The 12,259-nt window shown below is 58.5% G+C and overlaps 1 protein-coding gene across 2 annotated transcripts in view; it reads right to left on the reverse strand.

Annotated features, from left to right (window-relative positions):
• LOC137456702 (lipase maturation factor 1-like) overlaps positions 1–12,259 on the reverse strand; it is a 177,988-nt gene that overhangs the window by 46,372 nt on the left and 119,357 nt on the right. For both annotated transcript variants that reach the window (XM_068168281.1, XM_068168282.1), the window contains one exon: positions 5,476–5,643. In XM_068168281.1, coding sequence (XP_068024382.1) covers positions 5,476–5,643 — 168 coding nt within the window. The remainder of the gene's footprint in view (positions 1–5,475; positions 5,644–12,259) is intronic.

The raw sequence follows: 12,259 nt of genomic DNA on the forward strand, positions 1-12,259 counted from the left end.
GGGACCTTAAAGGTCACTCTGCCACTGCCCTGGGCAGGCTGCTCCAGGCCTTGACAACCCTTCTGGGGAAGGAATGCCATGGCCACAGGTTCCTTGAACACCTCCAGGGATGGGGACTCCACCACCTCCCTCTTCCACTGCCTGACCACTCTTTCAGTACCAAACCTGTTCCTAAACCTCCCCTGGTGCAACCTGGGGCTGCTTCCTCTTGTCCTATCCCTTGCTCCTTGGGAGAAGAGAGCAACTCCCACCTGGCTCCAGCCTCCTTTCAGGGAGCTGCAGAGAACATCCTCAAAGTCCTTAATCAAGGCATTAATGGGGGGCCTGGGACTTCTGCATCCTGCAGACTCCTCCTGCAGCCCCATCTGGCTTACACCAGGGCTACCAGGAGCACAGACCCAAGCTCCCATCTGACAAGTGAAAACAAACACTGAGCTCAGACACTTTCTGCAGGGCTGGGGAGGGAAAGGGGGGCAAGGAGGGGCTCCCCCTCTCTGGGTGCTGTGGTGACCTCTAAGTCACCAAGACAATAGGTTGCAGCTGTGCACAGCAGCAGCAGGGTTTGGTTTGCCTGTGTGTGGCTGGCAGGGCAGCTCCTCCCGCCGGGGCTGGCGGCGCGGCAGAGGCAGCAGGGCTGGAACCGGGGGGGGCTCGGTCCCAAAAGACAGGGGGGGGAACCCCCCACTTTGCCTCCCCTGCACAGCCTTGGAGAGATGGGAAAGGCTCAGCCAGAGGCAAATGTCCATCTCCATCAGCAGGGTGCAGGAGCTTGGGCTGGGCCCAAGCCCAGCGAGGAAAAGGGGCAGAAAATATTCATTTGTTCAACTGCTGTCTGCTTCAATCAACACAAAGAGACTGGGGGGGAGGGGAGGGGAGGGGAGGGGAGGGGAGGGGAGGGGAGGGGAGGGGAGGGGAGGGGAGGGGAGGGGAGGGGAAGGGAGGGGAGGGGGAAAGTCACCCTGCTGCCCCTGCCCCTGCCTGTTCTCAGCTCCCAGGGCCTGCATGTCTCTGGTGTGGTGTCCAGCTGGGCAGTGGGGAGTGCCCAGGGACTGTTTGTCAGGGGCAAAGAGCTGCAGGAATCCTCTGCTGCTGCAGGAATCCTCTGCTGCTGCTGCAGGAATCCTCTGCTGCTGCAGGAAGGTTGCTGCTGCAGGAAGGTTGCTGCTGCAGGAATCCTCTGCTGCTGCAGGAATCCTCTGCTGCTGCAAGAATCCTCTGCTGCTGCAGGAAGGTTGCTGCTGCAGGAAGGTTGCTGCTGCAGGAATCCTCTGCTGCTGCAGGAAGGTTGCTGCTGCAGGAATCCTCTGCTGCTGCAGGAAGGTTGCTGCTGCAGGAAGGTTGCTGCCACAAGCAAGTTCTGCTGCAGGCTCCCCACCTCGAGTCCTGCCCCCTGGCCAGCCCCCAGCTCGTAGAGCTGCTCCCTTGGCCAGACCCCAAGAGCTGCCTCAGGACCTTCCTTTGTCAGTGCTCTCAGCCTGAGAGGGTTTTGGCTTTGCCTCCTGCCAGGCTGGATCTCAGCTGCACTCTTGGCCTTGTCATCCCTCTGCTCTAGATCAGGCTGAAAACCACCCTGGGACAGCCCAAATTTCACCCCACTGCCAAACCTCTGCGGGAGGAGGAGTGGTGGCAGTGAAGAACTGGCAGCCCCCAGGCTCCCTCAGGGAACTGCTGTGCTGCTGTGTGATGCTGGGAGCTGAGCTCCAGGAGCTCCTGCACAGAGGATGCTCCCTGCAGGAGGAGGTGCTGCAAGCTCTCAGGGCCCCACTGAAAGCAGTGAACTTTCCCAAGGAGATTTGAGGGGAGCATGGCAAAGTCAGGCTCCCCAAACTCCTAAGATCCAAAGGAGATCTCAGGGCCCTGGGAGGGAGTCAGGCTCCCCAGATTCATGTAAATCCAAAGAGATCTGAGGGTCTAAACCTCTCCCTGCACCCTAAAGCCCCCAGGCTGTGCCTGTGTGACTGTGATGAGCCAGAGCAGCACCGTGGCAGCCAAGGACTGATCCTCCCTTTCCCACCCTGCCAGCTCCCTTCCATTTAGTAAGCACTGATTTGTCTGTGGATTTTGTCTTTGTGACCCCAAAGCTGCTTCCCATCTGGCACAGCCAGAAGCAGCCCCTGGCTGTCAGGAGCCTCAGCCCCCTCCTCTGCAGCCCCCCTGATCTCTAAGCCATCAGCACCAGCCAGTTTGCAGGAGCAAGGTGGCTCTTTCCTGGCCTGTTTGGCTTTCCTCTCACTTCCCCTCAGCAGCTCCTTTGCCAAGAGAGGTCATTTTACTGCCTGGGCTGGAGGAGCCAAGAAACACCACTGCTGGTGCCTCAGACATCATGAAAAACCTGCAGCTTCAGGGCTTCAGGAGCCAGCTCCAGAGCAGAGTGAGACCCCCATGGAGCAGCCAGGCTATGGGCTTGCACCCTCTCTGCTTTCACCCTGGGCTGCTGGCCTTGGCCTCTCTGTGCTTACAGTGGCTGAGGGCAAGGAGGGACCCCTGGGCATGCAAGGACAGAGGTCTGCAAGGGGCAACTTGGCTTCCCCACACAGCACTTTCATCCTGCCCCTCTCTTAGAGCCACAAGCTCCTTCCTGGCAGGATGTCACTCCAGGCCCTGGCTTGGTGCTCCCACAGAACAACCTGGTCCAGACCTCACCTGTGGGCCCCAGGAACCTCCAAGACCTCATCTTCTCCCTCTGATTACTCACAGTTACCTTCTGGACTTGGTTTCTCCTGAGCACTGAGGTGCTTCAGGACTCAGTGCTCACTTTGGAGGCTCAGACCCCAGCACCACCACAACCCCAAGCAGCAATGATCCATCCAAGTGAGACACCTTGGCCACTGTGCCTTCCTGCAGCTGGATTTCCATCCCCCTGCTGGAACATCACATTTAGGAGAAGCCATCAGAGACAGTCCCTGAACACAACCCCTCCCCTGGGGTCAGAGAAGGGCTCCAAACCCCAACCCCATCACTGGAAGTTCAAAGCCCCTGAGGGGATGCTCCAGACAAGAGGATCTTGGTGAGCATGGTCCTACCCCTGCACAGCAGCCACAGTGTCCCTGCACTGCTCAGAAGGGCTGACAAGAAGTGGCAGGGAAAGGCTTCCAGTGCTAACAAACCCTCAGGAGCTCTACAGAGCCTTGGCTGTGTGTGAGCAGAAGCCAAAGCCTAGCTCAGGCTTGTGTGGGGGGCTGTGTGGCTCAGAGTGGCCATTTCTCACCAGCCTCTCTCTACAGGGCTGGAGCTCAGAGCTGAGAGGGGAAGGAGCTGAGCTGTGAGTCTCTCCCCCAGCTCCACTCCTGGCAGGGACAGCGTGCAGCAGTGCTGCTCAGCACACCCAGCCTGGCACCTGCTCACCATACATTCATCTGCTGGAAAGCTCAGTGTCCATCTGGGCTAATTTCTGGGTTGGAGTTGGCTTTCTGCAGACCATAAATGCTGGCAAGAGCAGGGGCTGAAACAAAGCTGCATGTTTACCTTGGAGATCTTCTGTGGCTGCCTGCCCTTCAGCTGAGACTTCCTCCTCAGTGCTGAAGGATGCTCTCAGCACAGGCAGTCGAAGGGGGAGGCTTTGCCACCACCCACTGCTATGCTTCACAGAATCCCCAGGGGAGGAGGCTGGAAGGGACCTCTGGGGATCCCCCAGTCCAAGCCCTGCTGCAGCAGGGCACCCACAGCAGCTTGCCCAGGGGCACAGTGCCCAGGGGGGGTTGGAAGCTCTCCAGAGGAGACTCCACAGCCTCTCTGGGCAGCCTGCTCCAGGCCTCCAGCAGCCTCACACCACAGAAGTTTCTCCTCCTGCTCAGATGGAACCTCCTGGGCTCCAGTTTGTGCCCCCTGCCCCTTGTGCTGTCCCTGGGCACCACTGAGCAGAGCCTGGCCCCAGCCTCTTGCCCCCCAGCCTTTCTCTCTTGCTGAGCATTGCTCAGCTCCCCTCTGGGGCTGCTCTGCTGCAGGCTCTCAGCCCCAGGGCTCTCAGCCTCTGCTGCTCCCAGAGCTGCTCCAGACCCCTCAGCAGCTTCCCAGCCTCTGCTGGGCTCTCTCCAGCAGATCTCTGTCTGTCTTGAACTGGGGAGCCCAGAGCTGGACCCAGTGCTGCAGCTGTGAGCTCACCAGGGCAGAGCAGAAGGGGTGGAGAACAGAACCATCCTTGACCACAACTCCATGCACCCCAGGAGACCCTTGGCCTCCTTGGCCACCAGGGCACACCTCTGGCAACTCCCCCCCCCAGCACTCCCAGCTCCTTCTCTCTGGAGCTGCTTCCCTGCACAGTTTGCTGCCATCCCCCAGGGCCCTGCCTGGCAGGTGGCCACAGGGAGCCCAGCCCAGCCTGGCACAACCAGCCCAGCCCCAGGGGAGCACCATGGGGCACAGACACCCCTCCCTCCTCCTGCAGGGCTCCCTGCTCTGCCCAGCCCCTCCTCCTCCCTGCCACCCCCAAAGCCCCTGAGCCTTTTTTGCCTACAGACATGGAGCAGACAAGGAGGATTAAATTCACACTTCAGGAAGAAAAAGCCCAACACAGCTAAAGCCAGAGGTCTCTCCCTGTACAGCACAGGCTGGGCTCCTGACAAAGCACTGCTCTGCAGGCCAGCTGGGCTCTGCAGAGCTCCACTGCCTCAGCCCAGCCACCATGACTCCAATAACAATTATAAAATGTCCAATAAAAGTGGTGTGCAATGTCAGTGCCAATCTTGAAAGGCAGAGCTAAGTGGTGTATCAACAGGCAGCTTTATGGCTTCCTCTGCAGGGCAGGAGCACTGTCAATAAAAGTCCTTCTGAATGAAGCAGAGGGCAGTAAAGATTAAATAAACAGGGGTCCTGCTGGAGTGCTGCACAGGCACCAGGGCTGCCTCACACTGGCAGCCTTCTTCTGCCCTTCCCTCTCTGCACTCTCCCCTCCTGCTGGAAACAAGTCACTAATTGCAGCCCAGCCATAAAGAGCCAATTAGAGGCTGCTTGGAGGGACACATTTCCAGCAGGTCCTTAGGAACCTCCATCCTTGGCTGTGCCTGGGCCCACTGGCTCCAGCCAGAGGCCTCCAGCACATCACAGCTGTGCTGCTCTCACAGTCATGGGACCAGGGAAGCAGGGACTCATGGAACCATGGAATCAGGGAGTCATGGGACCAGGGAACCATGGAACCATAGAGTCATGGAACCATGGAATCAGGGAGTCATGGGACCATGGAACCATAGAGTCATGGAACCATGGGAATCCCCAAAATCACAGAACCATAGGATCATGGAATCACAGAATAATGGAATCATGGAATCATAGAATCATGGAACCATAGAATCAGAATCATGGAACCATGGAGTCATGGGACCAGGGAATCAGGGAGTCATGGAACCATGGAATCACAGCATCATGGAATCCCAGAGCAACCTGCCCTGGCTGCAGCTGCGCCTGCTGGCTGCAGGGGGCTGGGCTGGGTGGGCTCTGAGGGTCCCAGAGCAGGCTGGGGTTGTGTGCTTCTGATCTCACCTGGAAGAGGATCTGCAGCAGGCCGTGCAGGAGGCACATCCTGCGCCCCAGGAAGAGGAAGAAGGGCACCACCAGCTCGATGAAGTGGTTGACCAGGACCTCAAACCGGTGGAACCACCACGGGGAGCGGTGCATGAAGTAGGCAATGGGGTTGGGCACTGGCTGTGTCTGCAGGGTGGAAGGAAAACAAGACTCCCTCAGTCTCCCTCCAAGGCTCCTCCCTGCCACAGACCTCTTGGCCTTTCTCCTTACATCTCCCCCAGGCTGGCTGACAGAGGAACCATCCTTTGCCTCGGGGCACTCATTCCTTCCTAGGGAGAACGACTTCATTCCATCTTCTCTTTCTGGTGTGAACCCCAAGGAATGTATAAAGCAGCCCCAAAAGGTTTTGTTTTCTCATTTTTCCTCCTAACCAAACCCCAATTATTTCCTAGTGAAAGGGCACACACAGCTTGAGCCTCTGCTGCGTGGAAGAGAGCTGGGAGGGAGCTCCAGAGCTCACCCAGGCCAAGCCCTGCAGGCAGCAGGGACATCCTCCCCTGGAGCAGGTTGCTCAGAGCCCTCTCCAGCCTCACCTGCAACAGCTCCAGGCAGGGAGCCTCAACCACCTCCCTGGGCAACCTGCTGCAGTGCTCCAGCAGCCTCCTGGGGCACAACTTGTTCCTCACACCCAGTCTCAATCTGCTCTGCTCTCATTTCAAACCATTTCCTCTCATCCTGCCACTGCAGGGCTCAGAGCAACCCAAGCAGAGAGAGAAACCGAGGAAAACATCTCCCTGGGGGTCAGGCTGCAGGTCAAGCAGCACCAGGAATGGAAACCAGATTTCCAAAGGCTGGGAGAGCCTCCTTCCCAAATGCTCAAGCCTGAAGTGAGTGTGGTGGGAGAGCTGCTTTCCAGGATGGTAACTGGGGAGAGGAAAGTGTAATCCCTCTAAGCACGCTGGATGGCTTTAAGGTATTTACATACTGGCCTTGTGACAATATTATTCTTCCACTGGCCTGAAACTTTTTGACACTGGGAGCTCTTCCACCCACTACAATAACTCTGCAAACTGTACAGAGGGAACCAACCCAAAGCCTGGGGGGTGAGGAACCACCACCCCCAGAGCGACCCCGCAGGCAGGCGAGCGAGCGGCAGAGCCGGGCCCGGCTGACGAGCTCCAACTCATCAGCCCCAAGAGCTGCCATGGAAAGGAAACTAAATAAACTGAGAGAGAGAGAGGAGGAGAGAGAAGGGAGGCTGAGGATGCAAACTGTAATTGAAGGAGACAGCAGACATCTTTAAAGTATTTGCAGTTAAATCACAAATACAAACAAAGCAGGGCAGGGGCTGCGCCGAGCGTGGCAGCCGAGCATGCTCCCTCTGCCAAAGCCCACAGCCATTGTCAGCCCTCATTAGCAAAGCTGGGATTAATAAAGCTCCTGCCTGGGATGGGTTTGAGGCTGCTGCAGCCCCCTCAGGACAGGAGACCGCATCCTTCCTCCCTCGGACAGCGGCGCCGGATGCAGCCCTGCCGGGGTCAGGCAGCTCCGCCAAGGCCACTGCAGGAGGGGCTGGGGGGGGTCAGGGCTTCCCCCCGCCAGGGCAGCAGCCCCAGGTGCCACCAAGGAGCCTTCCCCTCCACGTGGGACCTGTTTTGAGTTAATCTGTTTGCTGGGCAGCTCCTGAGCACTCCCAGACTGCCAGGGAGGCTCAGGAAGAGACTTCCTTTTCTTCCCCTTTATTTTTGACCTTGACCCCAAATTGCTGAGGACCCTCCCCAAAAGGCAGCTTGCTCTTTTGGCTGCTTCTCTGAGGTCACTTCTTAAACCAGCCCAGAGGAGGGTTCTCTCCAGTCTAAATCTCTTTCAGTCCAAGCCATCCCCCCCTGCTCTCTCGCCACAGGCCCTGCTCAGAAGTCTGTCCCCAGCTTCCTGCTCAGCCCTTGAAGCACTGCAAGGCCACCAGAAGGTCTCCCTGGAGCCTTCCCTTCTCCAGGCTGCACAACCCCAACCCTCCCAGCCTGGCCTCAGAGGGCTTCCATCTTCTCCCCTCACTGTTGTGGCCTCTTCTGTCCCTACTCCAACAGGTCCCTGTCTCCCTGCTGGGAATCAGCCTCAGCTAGTGCAGATTTGGCTCCCCTGGCCCCTTCCCCTCCATCACAGGCTCACACTGATGCCAACCACAATCCTGCTGGCTGCTTTGGGCTGGGGCTCAGCACCAGCCCCTGAGGCTGCTGTGCTTCAGGGCAGAGAGAGAAGAGCCTTGTCTCTGGCTGCACTGCAGTGGGGCAAGAGGCAGGAGAGCCTCTGGGCTCCTGCTGGTGCAGCAGCCACGTCCAGGCTCACGTGGGGGCAGCCAGCTCTGCTGTGGGTTCATGGCCTTCAGCAGCAGCCTAAATCTTATCCTGAGGCAGAAATGTGTAAAAGGAGAAGCAAAGCACAGAGATCTGCCCTGGGTTAATAAGTGACCCCCAGGAGCCATAGCTTCACCATCCCTCACCTTATCAGTGCTGAGGCTATCAGGGTGTCACTGGGGGCAGTGCTGTGTGACAGGGAAGATAACTCAAGTGACAAGCAGGACTGAGAGCCTAACCCAGCAGTGGCCACAGCACAAACACCACAGAGCTCCTCAGTGTTTCTCTTGACAGGGGGAGAGAAATGCCTCTGATAAGAGCTGTGCTGGTGACAAAGCTCCTGGGGACACTCAGCAAGGGACCTCTCCTCCCCGCCGCTGCGGTGGCTTCTCCAGGGTGTAAGCCATGAGCACATCAAACGCCCCAGAGTGCTGCAGAAGTGACTCACATCCATCAGAAGCTCTTCAGGAGGCTGCTGGGGGAGGAGAGCTCTGTGTGTGTGTTCCTCCCAATGCCTTCCAGATGCTGCGGGAGGGTTTCCCGGGGAGAGCGCCGTGTTTGCTGGGGCAGGGGGGAGAGGCAGCAGCCAGGGCCCAGAGCAGCGTGTGAATCACTGAGCACAGCACCTGGGACACTGCAGAGCTTCCTGCCTCCTTCTTCTGCCTCATGTTGTTGCCCAGGGCTGCTTGGAGCACCCAGAGCCCTGTCCCGCGGGTGCCTGGAGCAGCTGGGGCTGGGGGAGAGCAGCTGGGACAGGCTGGAGGGGTGGGAGAGGAAACTCGCCCAGCACAGGCATGGCCAGCATCCTCCTGCTGCAAGCACATCCTACCAAAGCCTAATTAGCACTTCATTAGGCCCTCCCTCAGGAGAGGAACCTTATGGAGTTCAAGCAGGGCGAGTGCAGGGTCCAGCAGCTGGGGAGGAACAACCTCCTGCAGCAGGACAGGGGAGGGAGAGCTGCTGCGAAGCAGCCCTGGGGAGCAGGAGCTGGGAGGGCTGGGGCACAACAAGTGCCCAGGAGCCAGCAAGGTGCCCTCCTGGCCAAGAAGGCAAATGGTCTCCTGGGGTGGATGGAGAAGAGTGTGGCCAGCAGGTCCAGGGAGGCCACAGCTGCAGTGCTGTGCCCAGCTCAGGGCTCCCCAGGTCAAGAGGCAGGGAACTGCTGGAGAGAGTCCAGCAGAGACCAGGAAGACGCTGAGGGCCCTGGAGCAGCTCTGGGAGGAGCAAAGGCTGAGAACCCTGGGGCTGAGAGCCTGCAGCAGAGCAGCCCCAGAGGGGAGCTGAGCAATGCTCAGCAAGAGCTAAAGGCTGGGGGGCAAGAGGCTGGGGCCAGGCTCTGCTCAGTGGTGCCCAGGGACAGCACAAGGGGCAGGGGGCACAAAGTGGAACCCAGGAGGTTCCATCTGAGCAGGAGGAGAAACTTCTTTGGTGTGAGGCTGCTGGAGGCCTGGAGCAGGCTGCCCAGAGAGGTTGTGGAGTCTCCTCTGGAGAGCTTCCAACCCCCCCTGGGCACTGTGCCCCTGGGCAAGCTGCTGTGGGTGCCCTGCTGGAGCAGGGCTTGGACTGGCTGAGCTCCAAGGTCCCTTCCAACCACTGCCCCGTGGGGACTGTGTGAAACATCACATCTGCATCAGGGCCCAGGAGGAGGGTAAAACATTCCAGCTTCCCTTCTCCTGGCTCACTGCTCTGTGGATGTGGAGCTGCTTTGCCAGGGGAAGCATCCCAGGAAGCAGCACTGAGAACTCCTGAGACCCAGGCACAGAGCACAGCTCCAAGCCAGACACGAGGCAGTGAGCAAGCCCAAGGCAGATGCAGGGTGAGAAGGACAGAGCAGGGCCCTTGCCTCCCACAAGCCCTGCCTGGCCCTCTGTGAAGCACAAAATGCTTTCCCACGGACAGGACCCAAGCCCACGACCCGCGGCCCCCAGCCTTGTGTGGCAGCAGAAGGTGCAAGCCGATGAGAGCTCCCTGCCTCCCTCACCCCCCCAGGGACAAACCCTCTGGGGCTGCTCTGCAGGCTGGGCTCAGCAGCCCCAGCACTCCCAGGGCAGATTTGTAAGGTGTGACTCCGGGGGGCAGGGGGCACAGAGGGCCAGGGGGGCTGCCGGCCGCGGCTGTTCTCCGCCTTGTTCCGAGCAGGTTTTACGAGGGGCTGCTAACAGAGGCTAAAAATATGCACAATAAACGGGGGCTGTGTTTTGGTGGGTTGTTTTCCTTCTCCCCAAGGGTCTCTGGTTTAATTATGCTCTTAGTGAGAACCATTAAAGTGCTAAGTACCTGAAGACTCCTAATTTACTGAACTACAGGCTACTAAAACCCAACAGAAGGCCATTATGCACCAGCGCAGAGGCTCTTCTCTGGGGCTGTAAATGCTCCTGTGCTTCCCCCTCTCAGCTCCCAGTCGCTCTGGCACTACACAAAGGCCAGGGCAGGATTTAATCCCGGGGCTAGATAGCCCAGCCCGGCCCAGGGAAGTCTCCAGGCTCTCCTACACGTGTGCAGCAAAACAAGCCTCACATTGTCCTTGAACAACCCCCGGCTCAGGCAGGGCTGGGGACGGCGGTGCCGGAACGGGAGCTGCACAGGGCTGCTGCAAGCCCCCTGGGGTATGGCAGTGGGAAGCTGGAGGGTAGGGAAGATTCTGTCCTCTCTAGATCACAAATGAGGAGCCCAAGGGGTGCACTGGGTGGGAAGGGACCTGTGAAGGTCATCCAGTCTAACCCCCCTCAGTTAGCAGGGACCCCTGCAACTCGATCAACCCAGTTGGGTTTTACCCCCTGCAATGCTGGCTTTGCACCTTCCTCCCCACTCACAGGATGTGCTGTGCTGGAGAGGACCTCTGAAGCTCCTCCAGTCCAACCCCAGCAGTGAGCAGGGACACCTGCAGCTAGATGACAGAATGGGAGGGGTTGGAAGTGACCTCTGAAGATCATCTTGGGGCTCAGAGCCCCAAACACCTGATCTGGAATGGCTCCAGGACTGGGACATCTACATCTCCCTGGGCAGCCTGGGACAGGGTCTCAGCACAAAAAATTCCTTCCTTCTGTGCAGTCCAAATCTCCCTTTTAGTTCAAAGCAACATCCTTGGTCCTGTCACAGCACAGCCTCCTACAAAGTCTTCCTTCCTGCCCCCTGAAGCACTGAAAGGCCACAAGGAGCCCCTGTGGTATCTGCTTGTTCATCACAGCACCTCCACAGCTCAAACCCACGTGGAGTCCTTCAAACAGCAGCAGCAAGTTATGAATCAAGGAGTTCCCAGAGCGTCAGACCCAGCACTCTGCTCCTCTGTGTAAGGCAAGCTCAGGCCAGCTCTTGGTTTTGACCACCAGGAGGCTGCTTGGCATCAACATCACACAACCAAACCTCACCTGGGGTGTGCACCACAGAGCAAACCATCCATGTTCCTGGGCACTCTGGCTGTCACCCTTCCCTTTCCCATGGAAAGGCTCCTGCTCAACCAGAGCACCCAAACCTGAGTGTGCCTGAAGGCAGGGCAGCCTTGGAAAGCAGAAGGGAATGGAGCAGCACAGGATATGATAAAAGGATCCAAGTGCAGAAAAGGACCCAGGGGTGCTGGTGGGAGAGCAGCTGGGCAGGAGCCAGCAGGGTGAGGCCAAGGGCAGCCTGGGCTGCAGCCAAAGCAGCATGGCCAGAGATGGAGAGGAGGGGATCCTGCCCCTCTGCTCTGGGGAGACCCCACCTGGAGTGCTGTGCCCAGCTCTGAGCCCTCAGCACAGGAAGGACCTGTGGGAGGTCTCTTCCAGCCCAAACCATTCTAAGTACTTGGTCAGAAGAAAGAGGAGCTTGGCACAGAGAAGACTTCAGCAACGACCTGTGGCAGGGGACTGCTCCAGAGGTGGAAAGAGACAGAAGCCTTTGGCACAAGGTGAGAAGAATCACAGCATGGTTTAGGTTGGAAAGGACCTTCAGGGCGATCAAGTCCAACCACTGAAGAAGAGCAGCAGCCTGGAGAGCCAAAGGTATGGCTGAGTGTCTTCGAGAGGCTTTGCAGGAGGCACAGATGAGCTGCAAGCGCAGCCCTCCAGCCTCCCACGGCTCCAGGCATGAACTCATCTCAGCTTCAAAGAGAAGCTCTCAGCAATCTTCTACTTTGGACCAAGAAATGAAAAGGAATCTCCACCACAGAGCATAATTTGATCAAGGTGATCCACAGGCTGTTTCTCTGCCAGTCTGCTCTGCCTCACATCTTGACCCTTCCTCCTCAGGCATCTGCAGATCAAAGCTGTGCTTCCCCAAGCCTGAGCCACAGCAGCTTCCCCACCCTGTGCAGGAGAGCAGGAGGCAGTGAGCAGAAGGGAGATAAAGCTGGTGCCATGCAGCTGCTGAGAAGTGTGGCAGGATGTGTGTCTGGGCTGGAGGCAGCCCATCCCCTGCTGCACAGCAACCAGCAGCTCCTCCAGAACAGCCTTCTGCAGCCCGGGGCAGAG

This window comes from Melanerpes formicivorus, unplaced genomic scaffold (genome assembly GCF_026170545.1).
Source record: "Melanerpes formicivorus ecotype bairdi unplaced genomic scaffold, bMelFor1.0.p_v2 SCAF_135, whole genome shotgun sequence".
NCBI classification, from domain to species: Eukaryota; Metazoa; Chordata; class Aves; order Piciformes; family Picidae; genus Melanerpes; species Melanerpes formicivorus.